At 38.4% G+C, this 22,673-nt stretch overlaps 1 protein-coding gene and 1 pseudogene across 1 annotated transcript; both read left to right on the top strand.

The window, feature by feature from the left end:
• The first annotated feature begins 306 nt into the window (after window positions 1-306).
• Window positions 307-14,846, top strand: LOC143846313 (protein MODIFIED TRANSPORT TO THE VACUOLE 1-like). The gene is made up of 5 exons (XM_077354744.1): window positions 307-972; window positions 1,722-2,480; window positions 10,579-10,734; window positions 13,047-14,003; window positions 14,505-14,846. The coding sequence occupies exons 1-5, from the start codon at window positions 766-768 to the stop codon at window positions 14,541-14,543; spliced, it is 2,118 nt and encodes a 705-aa protein (XP_077210859.1). The 5' UTR covers window positions 307-765; the 3' UTR covers window positions 14,544-14,846.
• LOC143847704 (U6 spliceosomal RNA) lies at window positions 11,495-11,604 on the top strand (annotated as a pseudogene).
• Window positions 14,847-22,673: the final 7,827 nt, after the last annotated feature.

Below are 22,673 nucleotides of genomic sequence, written 5' to 3'. Positions count from 1 at the left end.
TTCGGGACGAAGGTGAAAGTGAAACAACCTAATAATAAAATTGAGGCAAAGATAAAGTCGCACCCCCTGTAAGATATTTCGCATCCCTGTTACTTTAAAAAAAGCGTTAAAGGCTGCCGGATAGTCGGATACCTTCCTTTACAGGTGTGCGAATTTATCGTCGCCCTAAAAATGATTGTAAACAACAGCATGTGCACAGTAATGAAAAATTTACCCAACAGTAACTACCACGTGTAGCTATCTTGCGCACGTAGCGAAGACTAACCACCTCGCTTAATGACCCGTGGGCACCACTAGTCAGTCCACCAAAAAACCCTCCTCTCTCTCTCTCTCTCTATATAGAATTCCCTCCGATTTTCCCCTAAATCCCTAATTATCAATCTTCTGTTCCAATGCTCTGATCATTTCAACTTATTTCCAATCTATAGCGTTTGTTACTCTCAATTATCCAAAAGATTACTCTTCCATTTCAATTCATGCCATAGAAATCTTGGACCGACATCATTTGAATTCTCGATTTCAGAAATTTCCGATTCATATAAATTTTCTCGATCCAGACCTCTGATTTTTCCTCATAAAATTGAAAGAGTGGGAGGAATTAGGGTTTCTATTCAAATTCCACTCCGAAACCCTAATTTCACCCCTCAAAGAACTCGATCCAATGAATTTATGATATTGCCTAGGGTTTGTCTTTGATTTGGAGCACTGGCTTTATAATAATTGGATTTCAAAGGTGAGAGGACTTAGGGTTTGTGATTTGCCGCCATGGATTCTAGCAGAAGAGCTGTTGAGTCTTACTGGAGATCTCGAATGATCGATGGCGTGACATCGGATGAAGATAAGGTCGCTCCCGTTTATAAATTAGAAGAAATTTGTGAGCTTTTACGAACTTCTCCCGTCGGTATTGTGAAAGAGGTTTCTGAATTTATATGGAAACGGCTCGATCATAAGAGCCCTATCGTCAAGCAAAAGGTATAAAACTTATTTGTTTTATTTGCTCTTTTCTAGTATTTTAATGCACTTTCTACTTACAAGGATACAAGGACCTGTTATTTGAATATAATGCCTGTAGATTTATTCATTGTTTAAAATTTCGTCGGAAATATGTTGTTTCGGCCAAGACCGCAATGAATCGGTTTTTTGCAAGATTTCCGAAATTTAGTTTTCACGTTTATTTACAACATTTCCACAGAAATTTTAAAGATTCCCACTGAAATTTTAGACATTTCCACTGAAATTATAAAAATACCGAAATTTTAACCAACTTTTTCATGATTTCGGCCAAAATTTCTACCAAAACCGAAATTTAAAACCTTGGATTTTTTTTAATGTTTTTTTTTTCTCTTATTCCTTTAAATTCTAGTTCTCCCATGCATATTGCATTTAGTTTTTCAACGATAAAGCAGAAAAAAAGGAAGGTAAAAGTTTTAAGACAGTCCAAAAATCATTTCAGCTTGAGAAGCTTATTGCTAGGGAAATCGTTTCTCAGAATGTCATTTGTGTGAAACAACCAATTACTTTAATATTAAGGAGTTGTTGGGTTTTGAACCCAGGACCTGTCGTGAGGTAATGGCTCTTACACCATGTGAAAACAGCCAATTACTCCAAAAGCTTAAGCTGTTAGAGATGGCGTTATTTAATCATTTATACTTCAGCAATCTGCATGTGTTAATTCATGTTTATTAGAAGCCTTGGAACCATTCTCACATGCATTCATGTAGGCCCTGAGGCTGATCAAATATTCAGTAGGAAAATCGGGCGTGGAATTCAAGAGGGAAATGCAGCGGCATTCGGCCGCCATACGTCAGTTATTTCATTATAAGGGCCAATTGGATCCATTGAAGGCAGATGCTCTTAATAAGGCCGTTCGGGACACTTCCCATGAGGCGATCACAGCAATCTTTGCATCTGAGGACAACAAACCAGCACCGGCAGAAGATATCAATAAGAGGATTCAAGGTTTCGGGAATACAAATTTTGAGATGCCAGTGGAAGATAAGAAGTCGTTTCTTAGTGAGGTAGTGGGTCTTGGCAGCGCTTCAATAAGACAAGGATTGAGTTCAATTAGTGCAGCTCATTCACCGAGGAAAAATGACAGCGGGAGTTACAAGAGCCCAAATCTACGAAGGTCACTTACTACAGAAACAGATAATGGTGGTACATATGAGAGAGATGAACATCCTTTGGGAAATTGGGGCTCATCTGAGGCCTCTAAGAATGTGATGTCTGGGTCTTGGAGTCTGGATTCGAGGCCAAGCACGGCAGAAACAGTGAATGGGAATTCTGGGTCTAGTGGTTCAAGTCATACAGGGGGGAGGAGTCGTGAGGAGAGGCTGTTAGAGAGCATTGTTACATCGGGCGGTGTGCGTTTGCAACCCACTCGTGATGCCCTTCAGGTTTTCCTTGTTGAGGCGTCAAAACTGGATGCAATGTCTTTGAGTCAGGCGCTCGAGTCGAAGCTCCAGTCACATTCATGGCAGGCATGCTCTTATCCTCGTATTTCAAATTCATTGTTATGTTTACTTTTTCCACATTCTCTAACATCTTGGGTGACGTTTATTGTGCCAAGTAGATTCTAAACCAACCAATCTTTCAATTGGTGTTCGATACATTCATTTGCAAATTCGATAATAAAAACTATGATAGCCCATCCCAATTTATTTGCAAAGGCACATCTTTCCACTGAATGAGCTGGAAATGAAATCAACAAATATCCTTTTCAATTTTCCCTAACAAATACTTGGGAAGGAAAAATGTCTCTTGTTCCATGTTCACGATGCTAATGTTAGATCTTACTGTCACTTCACAACTCCTTCCTACTTGTCTTCTTCGCAAACTTGATAAATCCTGCGCTGTTGTAGAAAGTAATGAGAGGGGAAAAAATCTGCCGGATTATTTATCAATAAACTATCATTTCTCGATCGATAACATTTATGCATAATCAGCGAGCATAATCGAAGGATATCATCCAAAGCCTTCTTCTGTTAAATAATCCTTAAGGCCTGATTTAAATTCCTGTAAATTAAGGGCTGAGCGATGTGCGCGTTATCTCATTCACATATGGGAAAAGAAGTCTGACTTATTCACATGCCATATGGTGCAATGAGTCTGACTTTGGCCTTAAGTAAAAGTGCGCCCACATCATTTTGCAGCTACACAAATAGTTGGAGCTGTTCCAGGAAACGGTTCTGACTTTATGCAACCCATTCTCAAATTCCGTTCTTCACAAGCAGGCTGACTGATTTTACAGTAAGGAAAACTGAAGGTAAGAATATCCAACCATCATGGGCTATTTCTAGACTTCGAGCAGACTTCATATCATGATTCTCTTATCAATAAGAACATTTCTGAATTCTGATTGTTGATTTTGTATACTAAGCCGTCATCTGATGTAGAATCGGATCAATTATTGGATATCAATACCGTCTTTTTTTGAATGATTTGAATATCAATATTGTCTTCCCATATTTTTTTTTTTTTTTTTTTGGTATAGGGCAATTAGTTGCAGATCTTTTTCTTTTGTATGCCTAGATTTTCACATTGGTATTACATGTATTTGTAGGGACAATGTTATGCATTCTCATACAAGTTGCATCCTGTGTCTGAGAACACTGGCGTTGCCTTAGTTATTAGGATTTAGTCTTCATTTTTTGAGATTTAAGAAAAGCTTGAATCCTAAATGCATCAAATGATCCAATTCCCTCTAGTGCTTCAACCTCAACACCAACATCAGCTTCTTCTATCTTTAAGCCAATGTATTTGTTAAAGTATAAAACATAAATAACGCCTTTCTCCAACAGCTTAAGCTTTTGGAGAAGTTGGTAAGTTAACATGGTATTAGAGCCAAAGGTCTCGTGTTCAAACCTCCCGGATAGCAAAAATCCACTTGCGATGGTCGGCCCAAAGTGGGACCACATGTGCCATGTGTTTGCCAAGTGGGTGACTGTCCGTGGGAGTGTTAAAGTATAAAAGATAAATAACGCCTTTCTCCAACAGCTTAAGCTTTTGGAGAAGTTGGTAAGTTAACAGTAGTGCACTTGTGCTAAATAATCGATGTATTTACTCTTTAGATCATATGGTGATGAGGTTTTTGCAGCAGAAATAGAATAACAACCTCAAGTTCCAAACTTAAATTCATACTAAAACAAAACTGAGCACATACTTGATAAAAGATAAGGAGGAAGAGAAAATTAAAGAGAAATGAGTAAAACTCCTTTTATATACTTCAGCTCTTGTAATGGCTTCAAAACCAGCCCAGAGAACCCTTAATATAGTTGAGCTATTATGACTCCAAAGCCTGCTAATTCTAGACACTTTCTGACTTCAGAATAACAAACACTTTCCGCTTTAGATATAAGCACGCTTTGTGCGTACACTGCCATAATAAATAGATACATAAGGATAAGGGATCCCCTTGTCTTAGACCCATTGAGCAGCTACTAAAGAAATCAGCGGGCGATCCAGTCACTATGATGGGAGAAGGTAGGAGATGTTATACAACCTTTTGACCCAAAGAATTTCACACAAACACCGCATCAAATTTGAACGGCCTCGGCTCCCATTCATAATCTTTCATCTCCAAACGTAATGGGCAATGGTTGAAAATTGGCCTTGGTAATGCTCTTAGGATGGTGAAGTAAAAAATTCTTCCCATTCTTTAGAAATAAGCACGCGGTCGATTATGCAGGTGATAAGATTATCTTGGTCATTTGTCCAAGTGGGTTTTGCTCCTCTAACCAAGGTTTTAAATTTCGGTTTCAGTCGGCATGGAAACTGAAACATTTCTGTGGAAAACTTCTAAAATCACGAAATCGTATGGAAACATATGCAAATGATGAAATTTTAAGATGAAACTTTGGGAATGCTAGAATAAGCACATATACATGCTTAGAAACCATCACATAAGCAACAAAATCATCCGTAATGGCTTAATCACATCGAACAACTAGTGACATGCGTTGTCGCGCTTGTCTAGAATAGTAGAGTCAATAAAGAAGTACAATATAATGAAGTATAAGAAATTAAAATGACTAGTCTTACCTCTAAGGACCCCAACTCTATGTCAATATTGAAGTATAAGAAATTACAATGACTAATCTTACCTCTAAGGACTCCCAACTCTATGTCAATACTGAATACCACATAGAGTTATGAGATATTATTAGTCCCATGCTGATGTGGCATCCCATGCATAAGATACAATTACTTTGTTGTGCAGTTCAAAGATCTCATCTTCCAAATATCATTCTCTACATTAATAAATTGAAATGCAAATAATAACATCTTTCCATTTTTTTTTATTCCAACCATTTTGGTCGAGAGGGCGAGCCTTGGCGCAACTGTAAGGTTGCTCCATTGTGATCTAGTGGTCACGGGTCCGAGTCACGAAAACAGCCTCTCTACAAAGCAAGGGTAAGACTGGGTACATCTAGCCCTCCCTAGACCCCACAATGGCGGGAGCCTTGTGCACTGGGCCGCCCAACCATTTCGGTCTAATTTTGGGAATTTTGTTCAAAATTTCAGGAAAATAATGATTTGAAAGGAAATCGTGTAGATTTCATTTTGGTGGGGATGGAAATGGAAACATTTCGATCGTTTCGGGGAAATTGAAAACCATGCCTCCAACAAGTCCATCAATTCACACTTTTAGATAAGATTTGACAATTTTTTCATGTTAGTAGTTGTTCTTCCAGGTCGACTTGTCTCGTGTGTAAAACAAATGGTGTTGAAATCTTTGTTAGTCATGACATCTATTGGGTGCTTATAGGAGTGTGTGATGTGCTTATTGACACACATCCCTCCTTAGGCAACATAGCAGGAATGGTTGTGCCCATGGATTCATAGCTCCTGAGGGGCGAGGAGATATGACATTCCATTTCTTTGCAAACTTGAAATGTTTTTGGTTGGGGTTGAGACTGAACATCTCTTCCTGAACACAACCAGCATCAGACCTGCTTCCATAATGAGTTGGGTGGCTTATCTCGGTCACTCGGTGCTCGGGCTGTTGACCCTAAGTAGGTAGAATGGGTGCAGTGAATGTTTCACAGATTGAGCCGGATCTTTTTCGGAATAGTCGGTGGACACGGATAAGGTTTATACTGTCAGTCAAGACCCTTTATATGTCCTTTTAGACTTGAGGGGTTATATTGGGGGCTTTGGTCTATCTCAGAGTGGTCCCGGGTTCGGGTCAGTTACATATAGTGCTTACATATAGTGCTGGGCCTTAGGGTAACCCATGGGATCAATAAGGTTGCCCAACTAGGAATCCTCCATTTAAGAAGAAAGACTTTTACAATTTCAATCTCAGCTAAGCCTTTTAAATATGTATGGCCTTACTGATTTGATAGTGTTTATCAAATGGTTTTAGAAAACAATTGCTTGTTTTTCCAAAGGATTTGCAAATTCATTTGCGGGCCGAGGCTGATAGATTGGAAAGGTATACCATTGAGTGGGCTCCCGGGGGGGTAGGACCCAACCTTGTAAATGACGGATTGGAGGAACACGACTGGCATTTTACCTTTGATTATTTCCTTTGATCCACTTGAACCGTCCGATTGGATCATTGTATCGGGCCTCCTTGCCATAATGGATGGATCAAACTTTGTCATCTTCGTCGCTTCCTACACCCCCCCCACCACCCACAGTGACCCATTCAGCCGTGTGCTTTTTCTCTTCTACAAATTCCTTTCCAACTCCTATGGAGTACCCATAATCCTCAAACCTATAAGTGAACTGATGATCGTAAAAGACCCCAGTTGGGGCCAGCAGGTGAATGTGATGCGAATGAAGTTGAAGTTAAAGCCATGCTTTTTGGTCTTCACTGGCCTTATGAGCACAATATGAGGCTGCTAATTGTGGGACTCAGCTAATGCAGTAGCTTGAGCTCCAAACAAGTCTAAGGGTCCTTGGAAGATTCAAGGTGAAATTGCGGAAATATTGGATGTAAATTTCTGAAACCCAAGGTTGAACATTGAAAGAGGTCGGCAAATGAGGCGGCGGACATTCTGGCAAAAGAAAGAGTGCTTAGGGACTGGTCGTGTCGTCCATCAATACTCCAATGTTATAGGTCCTGTAATGGATCTGAGGATCATCTTGATGTATGTGATGTGGGACATCTTGTCCCCGCACAACTTTTTTGAATATTAATGAATTGTCGCTTTTCAAAAAAAGGAAAAAAAGAAGTAAAAGACCCCAGTCCGCCCAGACGATTTGAGCCCTTGCATACTCCAAGCTACCACCATCTTCCGCCTCAATTTCGACTTTCAGCACACTTTTGAAAAAGCCTTTCGAGAGCTTGCACAGTAGATTTAGCCCACGCATGGAGCGAGATTCAGAAGAATCACACCCAAATAGACTTGGCCCTATTTCTGAAGGCCGAGTTCCATGGGTGTGTGGATTGAAGTTGGTCTCTGAGCACTCGATCATCATTTCTTACAATCTTGTTGGCTCGTGCAGAGAACTGGAATCCAAACAATCCTCCGTTCTGGTTGAGCTTACTAGCTGTGAGTAGATTTGGGTTGCCCCAACACCAAGCGGCCCACTGGCATATTTCCTCCATCTTCCAAATTTCTCTTTTTACTCTTCCGATCAACTATGCCTTTAGTATCTGAACTTGTTCTGCTGCCACCTCTTTACCTGAAACTATGATCGCGTGACAGTCTCCTTCTTCAGAGATTTTTTTAATTACCATCTTCTTGTCATTTTTTCCTAGATATCTCTGACCGTCTTCTCTGAACTCATGCTAATTGACTTTTTTTCCTCAATTTCTTCAGGCACCACCGGCATTCCTCTCTTTGTTTGAGGTTGTGGTAGCCACATTCCTCGCATATCCAATCTCTCAGGAGGAAACTGATACGGATAGGGGGCGTCTTTAGGGTATCAAATCTCTGTTTTTCTCTGATGGTTTCAGTCTCCTTCCCTATTTCCATTTACTTGGTTTTCTAGTTGAAGATCCTTCTTTCAGTGCGATCTATCTAACAGGGCTAGCAAGCTTTGGTCGCAACAATCTCTTTCCAACCTAAATTCCTCTAGAGCTTTTGAGGGTGAGTTCCCTGACTAATTTAGATCCAGAAACACATCTTGGATGCTCCGGAGATCCCTTCTGCAGCTATAAGCATACCTCATCTTCTCAACCGACCAATTTACCAAAGAATCACAAACTCATTCAATCCTTAACTTGTAGCAGTCTTCCTATGTGTGAAGAGTTATTCTGCAATCGCTATTGGGTATTGGGGTTTACGAATCGATGCAGCATAAGGCTCAATCTCAGTGAGATCATTCTACCACTTGCAATACCCTGTCGCATATTTAAGTTGTCTACAAAGGATTCAGCCCAATGTTCGATAGGAATTACCCTTCAAGGCGGCCAAACATAGCTCATCTATCGTGGAGGCGTCACCAACAGCTCATGCCCATAGGTCCGAAAGTCGCCTACTATGGGTCAACAAACAAACGGCGGCACAAGTGCCACTTCTTTAGCTTGGATTCATGCTTAGAGGTGTTCAGTCATGATCCACCACACAATAGCTTCTTTTTTGTTGAAGGCATTGTCTTCACTTGAACATGATGAGTTTTGTTTCCCAAAATTGCAACATGCTGATTTCTACCAAATTGAATCATGTTTCCATCTTTCGTTTGTGTTGGGGCATGAATTTAGCCTCGGACAGCTTCTGTTGGTGTAGACCCAACTAATCCTTGTCACAAAAGTAAAGTCGAATCTCGTGCATAACTCAATTCTTCTGTCTCGTCAAAGCATCTACTTGTTTTTTTAAACCATTAACAACTAGTTTGGGAGAAAGGCTTTGTTGAGTTGAGTTGAGTATTGATATACCCCGTGCTTCTCAATTTCCATGACCAAGATTCATTACAGCCATGTTACTAGATGCAAGTCCTAAATCAAACTTGCTATGATATCAATTATGGTGCATCAGAAATAGAATAATGAGCACAACTTCCAAAACACAAACCCAAAACAACATCAAGTGCCTACCTCAATAAAAGATAAGATGGAGAATAGAATATGTTGCTGCTTCAAAGAGAGAACGACATAGGAAAGAGTAAAATTCCGTGCATAAACTTCGGTTTTCGAAATGGGTACAAAACTATTTTTCAAAAAAAAAAAAGGTACAAAATAAAACCAAAGTTCTCTTTTATAGATCATATATTTGCCCTAGTATGACTCCAAAACCTTCCTAAAGTAAAGACTTAATGCTGGACACTATCCACTTTTCCAGCTCTGATTCTAAGTACACTTTAAAATAGAAACTTCCAACCTAAAACCATTTTCAAACTGAGACTTTCTCAAAGTGACCACTTTAAATTCAAAGAAAAATAAGAAATAACACCTCTTCATGATGACGTCTACAAGGTGCTGTGCTGAGTGCTGACATCATTATAACTGCGATAAGGGTCAATTTCAACTCATCATCTTTCCCCTCCTTGGGTATTAGCTTAGACTACATCACCATAGCTACCAGAAGCTCCTGTGGTAGGAACTGGAAAGCATGATTAAGTATTTGTGCTTTGGAAGACAAATTTGACTAACTGGTAAAGTTTAGGGACACATTTGGAATCAGGGTTCCCACTAATGTAGGTCTGTGCTTCATGGTTGGCAGTTCACTTTCCAATGAATGATTACTGCTCTTTTCATTGATGAGAAACTCACTTCTTGTTATGCCAAATTGTGCCTCCCATTAAGTGGAAACTTATGAGTATCACCATCACACTTCCTATGAAGGTTACATGACTGATTTTCTCCAAAACTATCTGAATGTGTTTATTTAAAACATGAGTCACTTGCTAATGTTCTCGCTTGACTCGCTTATTATATCTGTTCTAACTTTTCATGTTGCTTCCCATACGTTTTTCATATTGTTTCCTATATGCTTCCCATATCGCATCCCTCCCAGGCTCCCACTTCCTTTTTTCCACCCCTCTCGCATCCTCAGCACTTCCCTCAAATTTTCTCTTATTAGAAACCTCACTTCTTGCTTGCCCTTACCATGGTCTCTACCTCCCCCATCCTCCCTCACAACCTTGCAAAGAAAGATAAGGAAAAGTTAAAGTTGGGAGGAAAATGAGGCCCAATCAAGCAAGTGATAATCCATACACTTGACTACTATCTGGTTTTGATCAGATGGTGGGGACGAGCACATACAACAAATTTTCAATGCATATATGCTATGCACCCGATCATTGTCCTTAACAATGTGATCAAGTGGTGAGTGGAGAGTGATAAACTGGCCATTGTTGGGCGTTTTATCTTCTTGTGGCTTGATTCATCATTCTATGTACCTGGAGAATGTACATCCTGGTTTAGTATGATTAGACTGGAGCTACTATTATATTTATTGGGGAAATTTTCCGCTTCCGACAACAATTTATTCTAGTTGACAAAATTTCTTTTGCATAATCTCTGAGGTTTGTTTTGTCTGTTTCTATTCACACAATTCACTGAAAATTGTCAATTTGTTGGTTCATTCAACTATGGACACAACATCATTTTGCGTGCTTATCAACCAGGTTATTTGACGCAAAATGATCTAATAAGGCCTGTTTTGGGTTTAATTAATTTTTCAGGTCCGCATGAAGGCTGTTTGTGTACTTGAGTCAATTTTGAGAAAAAAGAACGATGCACATTTTGCTACTATTGCATCTTATTTTAGTGAAAAAAGAGATGCTTTGGTCAAATGTTCCGAATCACCCCAAGCTTCTTTGAGGGAAAAGGCAAACAAGGTATGCATCTTTCATATAGTCACTTTTTGCTAGATACATTGAACTTACTGTTCAGAATGCCTATGTCTGACATTTCCTTGGCTTCCTTATCAGTGATCATGTATTTGGAATAGTTCAAAAAATTTTATTCCCCTGTCTGAATTTTAGCAGACACATACTAAGTTCAGTACATTTGACTTTCAGTTGACATCATTCACATTTTGTATCTAGGATCTTAGTTATATAAATAAAAGGAATATAGGTAAACATTGATAATACTTCTGTTTGGTTTACAGTTTATAAAATTGATCTTGTGTCAGTGCCCAACCTCAATTATTTCAGGTGCCTGATGGGTGTAAACAATTATTATGCTGTCTCTTGTTTAAATATGCTTCTTTCTGCCTGAGTGCAATTAGTTTCATAGTTCACCAATTGCTGCCTGAGGGAAATTTATAGAATTTCCAAAGCATTAGTTGTGCCTTTGCATCTTTAAGCAATGTATGAAGGGTTGACAAAAAAGTGCTCAAAAGTTATTATCAGTCCAAGAAGGACGAGTTTCATTGTACTGGTAAGTATTAAAACATAGTTATTTTGGGCTTATACTTTTCTGGTTAATTCGCTCAAGCGGGTGATAACATTGCTTTAGAGGAACTGTTGATGTATTCTTAGCTTACACTTTTAATCGCTACAAAAATGTTGCTGGACTAGAAAAGGCTTGGCATGGTTTATCTCTCTGTGAATGTCTCAATCCTGATGTTAATGATCCATTTTATGTTTTTTTGTCTCTTCGGAGACATCTGTTTAAACTTTAAATTGGAACAATACAGAGAAGATTAGCGTGGTCCCGGCGCAAGGATGGCACGCACAAATTGATAAATGGCACAAATTTTTTCCTTTAAAAAAAAAAGACCCATTTAAAAAAATTGCTGCTGTATTTGGCACTTATATTTGTTTACAAAATTTGTGCCCTGTTATGTTTCTCTTGCCTTATTTTTGAGACATTTCGCTTCACTAGTTGTAAACAGTTTGCATAAATATTTATCCACTAAATTTTGATTACTTTCACGGATGGAAATTTACTTGTCTTATACCGTAGCTGTTATTTTCTTTTTCGTTTTCTACTATTCATGTTCATAAAACGGTAAAATAAATTTATCAGTTGAATTTTTTTCCTTGTGAAAAGAATATGATATTTACAAAATTTCTCCATAAAAAGCCTAAGTTGAGATGTTTCAGGCATCCAAACCTTCATTGTTGTCTGCAGTGAAACTCCTGTGCTTGTGCATATGTGCGTGCACGTGTGTTTGTTTGTCCATGTCCAGACGTTTATGTACAAGTCTCTGTGCAGTTTTCTTGCATCATTAACTTGTTGGTAAAAAACGATCCTTCTAATCTATCAATTAACTGAGCATTGATGATAACAGGAGTCTTCTACTAGACAGTCTAGACTGAAGCAAGGTTTTAAATTTCGACTGAAATTTCGGATTTCGGTGGAGACCGACACCGAAATCACGAAAACCCGAAACGGTATTTTATTTAGGCCGAAATTTCAGAATTTCGGTAAAATTTTGATTTTTCCGAAATTTCACCCAAAAAACCTGTTTTTCTTTTAATTAATTTAATATTGGATAAAATATACTTTTCTTTGTTTCGCCGGATTTCGGCCGAAATTTCACGGGTCCGAAACTGGTGCCGAAACCGAAATTTTAAACCATGGACTGAAGTATACCAATATGATACCCTGATATAACTGTATAGATCCTGAGATTTATCTAATTAAGTTTAATATGATTTTATTATTCTTCCAGCTTGATACTTATTGAGCTCACCAACATGGGTTTTTGAAACCTCCGTTTGTTTTATAGGATACCATTTTTCATCCGTAACCCCTTTTTTGGAATTGTTGAGTTCTATCTTCAGCACCCACTGGAACTGTTTCTCTTAATAAAATGCTTTTCTTAAAAAATAAAATAAAAATCTAGGCACTGTTGGCAAGCATTAGCTATTTTTCTTTATTGCATTACTTCCAGGTCTGCATTATTTTATTCACACTGTCTCCTTCTATTGAACATGTTTTTAGACATTTTTTTTTCTGATTTTCTGTTACTTTCCTATTTCATCTTAAATCAAAGCAATGTTTCTTCCTTGTTGAGATGCATGCTTTTACCATATAATACCAGGAATCAACCAGTAATAATCTTTACCAAGGAATTTATACTTAATGGTTATGTATTACTCAAGTTGGTTAGATTGCAACTGAATGAACGTAAATCTATCTGCATTTTTGTCTGTCAAATTTGAGTAACATGACTTTTCGGGCATTTAATTGATAGGTCCTAGGCCTTTTGGATGGAGAGCATGCCACAGGGGCAAAAACCCTTATAGGAAAGTCATTTACTGCCAAAACCGAAACAGCTACAATTGTTCAGATGCCCAACTTGATAGACACTGGTGATCCAGATGATTATGTAAGGGTAAATTCTACCGAAAAGCAAATTGATCCAAGCGATACCAATCTGTCATCAACCCCTCATGTAGTTGATGATCTGTTTGGAGATAGCTTAGTCACTGGTGTGAGCACTAGCGGAAATATGAAGGAAGATGACCCATTTGCCGATGTATCATTTCACACAGCTCAAGATAGAGAACCTGTTGATGACCTTTTTTCAGGATTGACTTTAGATGATAAACAGTCCTCTAATGAGCTCAATATGCCAACAAATAAATACGGGGCTGAGTTGTTCGATGTTTTTAATTCGAACTCCGGCCAATTTCCACCGGAACCGTCGGTGGAGAAGAAAGATTTGAATGATTTGATTGCTGGTTTATCTAACAAACAAGGAGCTATGGGTGGTGGTGCTTTTTCCGAAGCCGCCTTTTTGGATCTGAGTAGCCAATCGAGCCATCTCACTTCAAGTGTATCTTCTCATGGTGTCCTGGGTATGCAAAACCTCAGCTTGAACCCCCCACAACCAAACCCTGTGTTTCCATTTGGGAATATGCAGTACAGCATACCTCCCAATCTAATGTTCAATCAAACCTTTCCTTCTCAGCCAATCAATTACAGCGCGATGGGGAGTTTGATTGCCCAGCAGCAGTTGCTAGCCACAATGTCCAACTTTCAGCAATTTGGAAATCTCAGAGCTCAAGGAAATGCTAATGATATGGAAGGAGGATATGCTTCCCCTCTCCCAGACATTTTCCATCAGACAATTAATCACGCTCAAAGTCTTACTACTGCAACAACCAGCGCAAAGAAAGAGGATACAAAAGCATTCGATTTTATCTCGGTATGATTAATATCAATTGCATTTGAAAAAAAAATATATATCAATTGCATGAACTGCTAAACGTTGCATTTAGAAAATAAATCCATGTCACATATTCCAACTTATATAACATGGATTCTTTTGAATCGGTGAAGTACCCATGTTGAACAGATGGCTTACAATAGAGGATTCACTGTGACACTTCTAGATCTCTATAATCTATTTTTTATAAATACTAGAGCAAAATTATGATTATCATACGAGTTGTGTCTATCCAAATAGTTAGTTTTTATACGGAAATAAAGCATTATATTTACTTAACCTACCACATTTTTTCCCAATGTATAACCATATTATCATGTAAAAAAATTAAAATTAGCTGAATTTATGAATACTTTTTCTGAGGTTAGCAGAATCTAACACTAGAGACCTCTGTTGGAATCCGACACCCTATCTGCACTCACACAACATAGATTCCAACTAAAGTACACTAATTTTCGTCACACAATCTCTGTCTTGCAGGATCATTTAGCGTCTAGAGGTTCGAAGAGAGTGATTTGAAAGCTTTTTCCGATTCGAGTGTCTAGTGATGATTGCTATCAAGGCGAGCGGGTTAAAGCAGGTAGCTTTGTTTAATGAAACTGTTTAAATATTCTTTTGCAATAATTAGACTATGCCTCCGACTAGACCATAAATGGGAGGTTATACCTTTTTTTACGGGTTGCCATATTGCATTGCCATTTAAGAGGCAGAAAACACAAGCAGGAAAATAACAAAGAAGAAAAATTAAGGGGAATATGATGGGTGTTGTGTCATAAGATAAAAGAAAGTCTACACAGTTATCTTTGTTGGCTTTTTGGATTCTATCTTCTGTTGGTGTTGATAGTATTTACTTTCCATATTTTTCCTAACTGGTAAAATATGCACGTGCAACTAAGGTATTTTACAATTTGTTTATTTCAATATTTATTAATGAATTAGTATAACTTTTTAAAAATATTGTTCAATATTACTACGTAATTATTGTTAATTTCAGAAGAAATTTTATATTAGAATAATCAAAGAAATGGCAACATGATCAATCAGTAGAAGAAACAGGGAAAAAATTTCTTTGAAAGAACAAATAAACTTCTCTGATTTATTGGAGGAAGAAATAAATGTTGTTGGGTGGCATGGATCGAATGTTTGCCTGAAACTGAGTTTTTCCAGAGGCTCCCTTTAATTCAGCATTCTTCTTGAAAGAAAGGGGATATTTTTTTGCAAGGAGGAGAGAGTGTTTGAGAGGCTGAGAGATAAGACTGTAAAAGTATCATATACATATCACAAACCTAAGCAAATCTGCATCAAGTTTCGAATCTATAAAAAATCAAATCATAATGATAGTTCCAGCAGAACCTAATTCTATTATTTCAGCAACCTATCAACATGCAATTCTCCAATTGCCAGCTTCCACCACCGAACAAGATCTCGCTATCTAGCGGTTTTTAAGAACCAAAGAACAAAAAGCATGATAAAAATCTCCAAACCCTATTTCAAAACATCAGCAGAACACGCACTACTCTTCCCGAAGCTTTTGATCCATCGGAGAGACTGGGCTCTTAGTAGCAATTTTACCTACTAAGATTGATAAAAATAAAATGTAAATCAATTTAGAATAGATATTATACAGTCTATACGGATTTTCTTTTGAAACCATAGGCACCTGATCAGGATTTCCAATTGAGAAATAAAAAAAATATACAGAAATAAGAATCCCACAAATAACATGGCAAATGGCAGGGACATTGCAGCAGTGAAATGGCGAAAGTACCCGAGACAAATCCGACTTAGTGAAATGGCAGGGATATTGCAGCATTGAAGGCAAGGGCCCCGTGTGATGCATGGGCCGACAAAGAATTGTACAGACCACATCATCCAAACCGTCCATGAGATGGAACACAACATAAATATGTTGTGCCCGTAAAATCATTTCCATAGGTTGATCCTAGCCCTCAAATTTATAGAGGTTTCCATAATTGTTGTTCCTCTTAAGGTGCACGGAATTCGTCAATATTTTTACAGGTGTCTTGCATTCGTAATATCAAACTTTCCGTAATTTGACCATCACATAGTGAATAAGGAAAAGTAGTTTTTTCATCATAGTTAGGGGTGCAACTCGGGTCGGGTTGAGGCCAACCCAAGGAACCCATTTTTCCAACCCAACCCGGTGTTGAACCCGGCTGGGTTCAACCCGACCCAACCCGATTTGCAATTTCCTCAACCCGACCCAACCCGATTTCCAATTCGGGCTGGGTTGGGTTGGGTTGACCCAATTTGATATGGTACCAATTGTTGACCACCTCAACTCAAGCCGGGTTGTTTTGGATTTTGGGAACTAATAGTGAGTCACCAATAATAAGTTTTTAACTCACAATCGGTTCTCAAAATCCAAAACAAACAGGGACTAACAATTAACAAAGGGAAATGTTATCCGTAGTACTATATTTTGATGATCATAGTCCTCACTTGATTAAAGTACGGTATGGCCCGCACCATAGGATTATCCAAACCGTCCATTGTAGACTGTGGAGACTATTTCAATGTTGAAAAAGAAAAACACATATACAGAACTTCTTCAGATGGAACCCAAATTCGGGTTTCGGGTCGGGTCGGGTCGCCCGACCCTACCCAACCTGATTTCCAATTCGGGTTGATTTTTCCCAACCCAACCCAACTCGATTTGCAAAAATCTTAACCCGACCCAAGCCAACCCAAATTCGGGTTGAACCCGACCCGCGTGGGAATATCCAAGAACATCGATGGTTTCAAATTATATATAGTGCTAATGTCCTCACTGCCATATTTTATAATGGGACTTCTCACCGTATTTTGATGATCGCACTCCTCACCTTGTTAAAATGTACGGTATGGCCCGTACCATAGGATGATCCAAACCGTCCATTAGATGGGCCACTGCCTAAATAGGTTGTGCCCTAAAAATAATTTTCATAGGTTGATCCTAACTCTCCGATCTGTAGAGGGTTATAGGTTGATCCAATCCGTCCATGTGATGGAACACAACATCAATCGTTGTGCCCGTAAAATCATTTCCATAAGCTGATCGTAGCCCTCCAATCGATAAAGGTTTCCATAATTGTTGTTCCTCTTCAGGTGCTGGGCATCCGTCAATATTTTGTAACTTGTCCCGAATGCGTCATATAACGTAGTTTTTTCGTCATTGTCATATGTCTATACCTCTTTTTGGTAGTTTTTTTTCGTAATTGTCATAGTACCATATGTCGGTACTTTTCGTATGCAATTGACTATTGTACCCTTAAATCATTTCTCATTCCGAGAAACTTCTAGCATCAAAATGACTTAAATGCCCCCAGCTAATAGGATACAGTAGGAAGTTTTTCTAAAAGAAGGGCATGGAATTATCATATATAATTATTTTTTGGGAACAATCAATTTATACTGTGGCCCATTAAATGGACGGTTTGGATCATCCTATGATACAAGGCGTAGGATTCTTTTGAAAAATACTTGATTGTACGGACTTACACCATAGGTTGTTGCCAAAAATCATTTCCATAGGATGCTCCCAACAGAGTTGCGGGGTTTCCAAATTATGTCATTTATCTATAGATTGTAGGGATGCGATCATCATTTTGAAATGATCAAATGGACGGTTTGGATCATCCTATGGGGTTTAGGCGGTAAAATATTCACTCCAATTTTTTATAGGTAAGTTGGGGTTTTGTGGGGACCCCTACCGGCTTATTAAAAAATAGTTCACTACATGGGCTTACACCATATATATTGTAACAAGAATTTTGTGACAAAGCTTGCAAACCAAAAACATATTTCTTACACTCCCTATTAAAAAAAAAGTACTGTATAACTTACACCATAGGATGATCCAAACCGTCCAATTGATGGGCCACATCGTAAATAGGATGTTCCCAAAAAACACATTTTCATGCAATGATCCTAGCCATGCAGTCTATAGAGGAACGGCATATTTAGGAAACATTTATTGATTAGAGGGTTGTAATTATCCTATGGAAATGAATTTTGGCACACAGCCTACTTACATTGTGGCCCATCAAATGGACGGTTTGGATCATACTAAGATGTAAGCCATACAGTGCTTTTTGAAGAACAATACTCACTGTAAGGACTTATACTATATATAAAAACTCTCATAATTACATCATTTCCCTCTAAATCATGGGGAAACGGGTCAAAGTGATGCGAGAAATTTTACGGGTCATTGGGCCTGGACCTGCACCCGGCCCGCGGGTCAACCGGTTTTTTTACGTATGTTTTTAAGATTTTTTTTTTTATAGGGATTTGCTAGCCACCTTCGCCGAGCGTATTTTTCTGCTTGTTCGCCCATCCTTTGCTGCCAAGTACTAATAATAATAGCAATAAAATATTACGAAAAAAATACCAAAGGAGGGAACTAAAATATGACAATTACGGCCAAAACTACAAATAAAATTGAAAATTATGACAATTACGAACAAAAAAGGCAAAAAAGAGACAGCTGGCGTCTTTTTTTTAAACTCTTGTGGAAGGGCATATGAGAAGCGGAAATGACGAAAAAGTAGTAGGAAAAAGGACATACTTGGGAGTTTTATGGAAATTAAGTCGGGACGCATAAGGAAATTTCACCTTTTAGTAGTAAAGGATTTGCTTAGAAATTTTGAGTTTACCCTCTGTGACTCTGTGAGTGGCCTTTTTCTATGAGCACATTGACATTGAAATAGTGGGGAGCTGTGTAGGAGGGGGGTTCAGAAAAGGTGGACTAGCTTTCACCGGCCTGATCCTTTTCTGACATCTTAGGCTAAAAGTTGCCCTCGTGTTAAGGAACTTCTTTACAGCCCTCCCTTATTAGACCACTTACGAACTTTGTTTTACTGACTCTAGAATTTTGGTAAATAATAAATATAAGAAATTATATGATGTGTGGTCCTATAAAGCCATATTTTTTTAAGTACGGTACGGCCCACTCCATAGGATGATCCAAACCGTCCCTTTGATGGTCCTTACCCCTCCAATCTATAGAAATCTCTATAACGTGCAGTCACTCTATGGATCGGAGGGTTAGGATCATCCTATGGAAATCCTTCTATGGATAGGAGGGGTTAGGACTAGGGTTGCAACTTGGGTCGGGTTTTACCCGACCACATCGACCCGAAAATAACATGGGTCGGGTTTAGAAATCATGGGTCTTGGGTAGGGTCGGGTTTTAAATTGGAAAACCCGACTCAATCTTGGGTAGGGCCGGGTTTAAAGAAAAAAAACCCGAAACCCGACCCGAGAAACTATCTTGGGTAAGGTCGGGTTTAGGAATCTCGGGTTTTCCTGTAAAAAATTAGACCCAACCCGACCCGAGATAATTCTCGGGTAGGGTTTTGGAAAACCCAACCCGTCCAACCCGAGTTGCACCCCTAGTTAGGACCATGGTTTTAAATTTCGGATTTCGGTGGAGACTGAAACCGGAAATCCGAATTTTGGCCTTTACCAAATTTTGGAATTTTGAGAAATTGTAATTTATATATATATATATATATATATATATATATATATATATATATATATATATATATATATATATATGTTTCAAAATTTCGAAATGAATTAAATATTCTTTTTTAATTATTTCCAAATTTTGACCGAAATTTTCGAATTTTGGTCGAAATTTCATTTTTTTAAAGGTCCAAAACCAGTACCGAAACCGGAATTTTAAACCATGGTTAGGACTATCCTATGGAAATGATTTTTGGGGCACAACCTGTTTACTTCTATGGATCGGAGGGGTTAGGACTATCCTATGTAAATAGGCCTTGCCCATAAAATCATCTCCATAGGATGATCCTAACCCTTCGAGTGTAGACAGACGACACCCTGTATATAAACTTACACAGATAGGTGAGCTAGATCATCCTTGGAGATGATTTTTGGAGAATGGCCTATTAATTTAGGACCGAAAAATGAATGGTTTGGATCCTTGAACGATGTAGGCCCTAGTGAATTTTCTAATAAATGCGCATTATATGATGTTTGTACATAGGTTCAAGCATTTTTTTTTAAATATATATATATATATAGTTGGCACATCCGGTTCAAAGATCTAAACCTCTCCATAGGATGATCCTAATTTTCAATCTGTAGAGATTTCAATATGATGTAGTTCGTCTGCATATTAGAGGATTAGGATCATCCAATAGAGATGATTTTTGAGGGACTAAACAACTGACTGGTTTGGATCTTCTAATAAGGTCAGCGTTAGTATATTTTTAAAGAAGCTCGCACAACTACTCACGTGCGGGTTCCTTATAGTATCTTTCTTTGTGCCATACATTGGGTGGGCCTCATGGACATATTTTTTGAAAAATACATTGGACCTGACCTTGTTCGAAGATTCAAATCATTCAATGTTGGGGCCAATATAAATGGACTCTGCCCAATAATCATCTCCATAGGATGATCGTAACCCTCTAATATGTAAACTATCTACACCTAGTATAAGTCTCTAAGGGTCGGAAGGTTAGGATCATCCTAGCCTAGGCAAGGTTGACGTTGGGAACACCAGCTGAATGGTTTAGATCTTTGAACGAGGTGTAACCCTCTATTTAAAAAACAATAACCCTCTGAAATTGGTCAGCAGTCTGTGGTCTCCAATTCTAAAGTTTAAATTACTCAAATAAAATGTTCATGAAAGTAGTACCAACTTCCAAGTGCTGAAATAGTCAAAAGGGTCTCAACATCACCTCTTTCTTTACTATCTAAGACAAAAACGGTGAGTTTAGATCGCCAGAATCAAGCGCTTGAATCAGCATTCTATTCTGATTCCCGTTGATACTGACATTTGGGTCAAATAAATGAATGAAATAAGAGGGGACAGTAGATGGGTTACTACTTACTAGAGTATGTTTAGTGGTATTTTGATTCCTTTCCATCTAGAATTAAATTTTTATTAGAGTTTCGTATTGAATTTTTTCCCTTCTATTTACAGGAAATGGGAATAGTATGTACTGATTCTGATTCATGAATTCGATAATCCAAAGGGCAAACACACCCAAAAATAATTCTATTTTTATACTAATGTGCATGCATCTTCAACTTATTTTCCTAATTTCAGTCAAAATTGATTAGTACAAGATAAGCTTCAAAACCCTAATAACTAAACCTACCAATTTTTATTATTTACACTCCTTTTTTGGGGCATGACAAGATAAAGATTGGATATGGGTCCCACCCGCTGACAACCTAATGTTTAAATAAAGATAAAAGGGGTTGAATGTTTCCAAAACAAGATTGAAATATCAAAACTACCTTCGTAAGCTTTAAAAATAGAAAAAGGATTTGGTTGAAAGTCCTAAAATCTCTGAAAAAACGCCTCTCTCTGTCTTCCCTATCTCAACACCTTTCGGTTTTAGTCTTCATTATTTTATGGGAGATGATAAATTCTCACCCCCTGTGGGATAATTCGCACCCCATAAAACGTGAAATTTTACAAGACAACCATCGTTACTAATCCGGGGATAAGATTCCCATGCAGAGGAAATACCCTCGTCCATGAAATTGTCTACTCAATCCTTTTTAATTTTTCAGAGAAGATTAAAAAACAAAACTTTAGCCCCGTTCTTCAACGCTTCACCTTATGAGAACATGGTATGGGTCCCGCCCTTACTCTGCATGGGGTGTAAAAAAATCCACAAAAACAAAATTTCAGTAAATTTTTTTATCCAAAATTTACATGAGAGAGTGTTATCCAAAATTTTACAGCCATCAATGCCTCTATTAACTTGAACCTCTTCATGAGAGAGTGTTACTAACCTAATCGGTTCGCAACGTAATTGAACTTATTAGAGGGAAGTTCGTCCTAGACCCACTTCTAGGGAATGGCCAGTCCTCCTTTGTGTGCAAAAACATAATTTCCAATATAGATTTCTTCATTGAAATGAAAAGGACTACTTACATATATGTTATTTAAAAAAAAAAACTGACTTCACCACTTCCTCTTAAAACTCCTACCCAAGTCAATTTCGAGAACCATTATCTCTAAGACTCCTATCGGTACTGAATAACTAGAGAGAAAATACCATATAATATAAACTAATTTATTCTATTCTAGTGGGACCCATCTAGGGGCTAGTCAAAAATAGAAAAATAGCTGGTGCATTTATGAGCTTCCTTTATTTTTAGGGGTGCAACTCAGGCCGGCTTGCATTTGGTTGATGCCAATCCTAGCCCAACCCGGGGTAGCATTACCTCAACCCTAACTTGACCCAACCGATACCTCGGTTGAGGACTATCAACCCTAACCCAACCAGTCCTCGGGTTGGGTTGGCTCGGGTTCGGATTGGCCCGGGGCAAAGTCAGAAAAAAATATATACAGAAAATGGATATGACGACAGGTTTGGGTGCGTCTCAACCCTAACAAAACCCTCAACTAAATCAGGTTGGTTGATGCCAATCCTAGCCCAACCCGGGGTAGCATTACCTCAACCCTAACCTGACCCAACCGATACCTCGGTTGAGGACTATCAACCCTAACCCAACCAGTCCTCGGGTTGGGTTGGCTCGGGTTCGGATTGGCCCGGGGCAAAGTCAGAAAAAAATATATACAGAAAATGGATATGACGACAGGTTTGGGTGCGTCTCAACCCTAACAAAACCCTCAACTAAATCAGGTTG

Source organism: Tasmannia lanceolata, unplaced genomic scaffold (genome assembly GCF_043159265.1).
Source record: "Tasmannia lanceolata isolate RefF3 unplaced genomic scaffold, GAP_Taslan_0.1 ptg000015l, whole genome shotgun sequence".
In the NCBI taxonomy this organism is placed as follows: Eukaryota; Viridiplantae; Streptophyta; class Magnoliopsida; order Canellales; family Winteraceae; genus Tasmannia; species Tasmannia lanceolata.
Note: the sequence above shows the minus strand (reverse complement) of the source record. Positions and strands in the feature narration are given on the sequence as shown.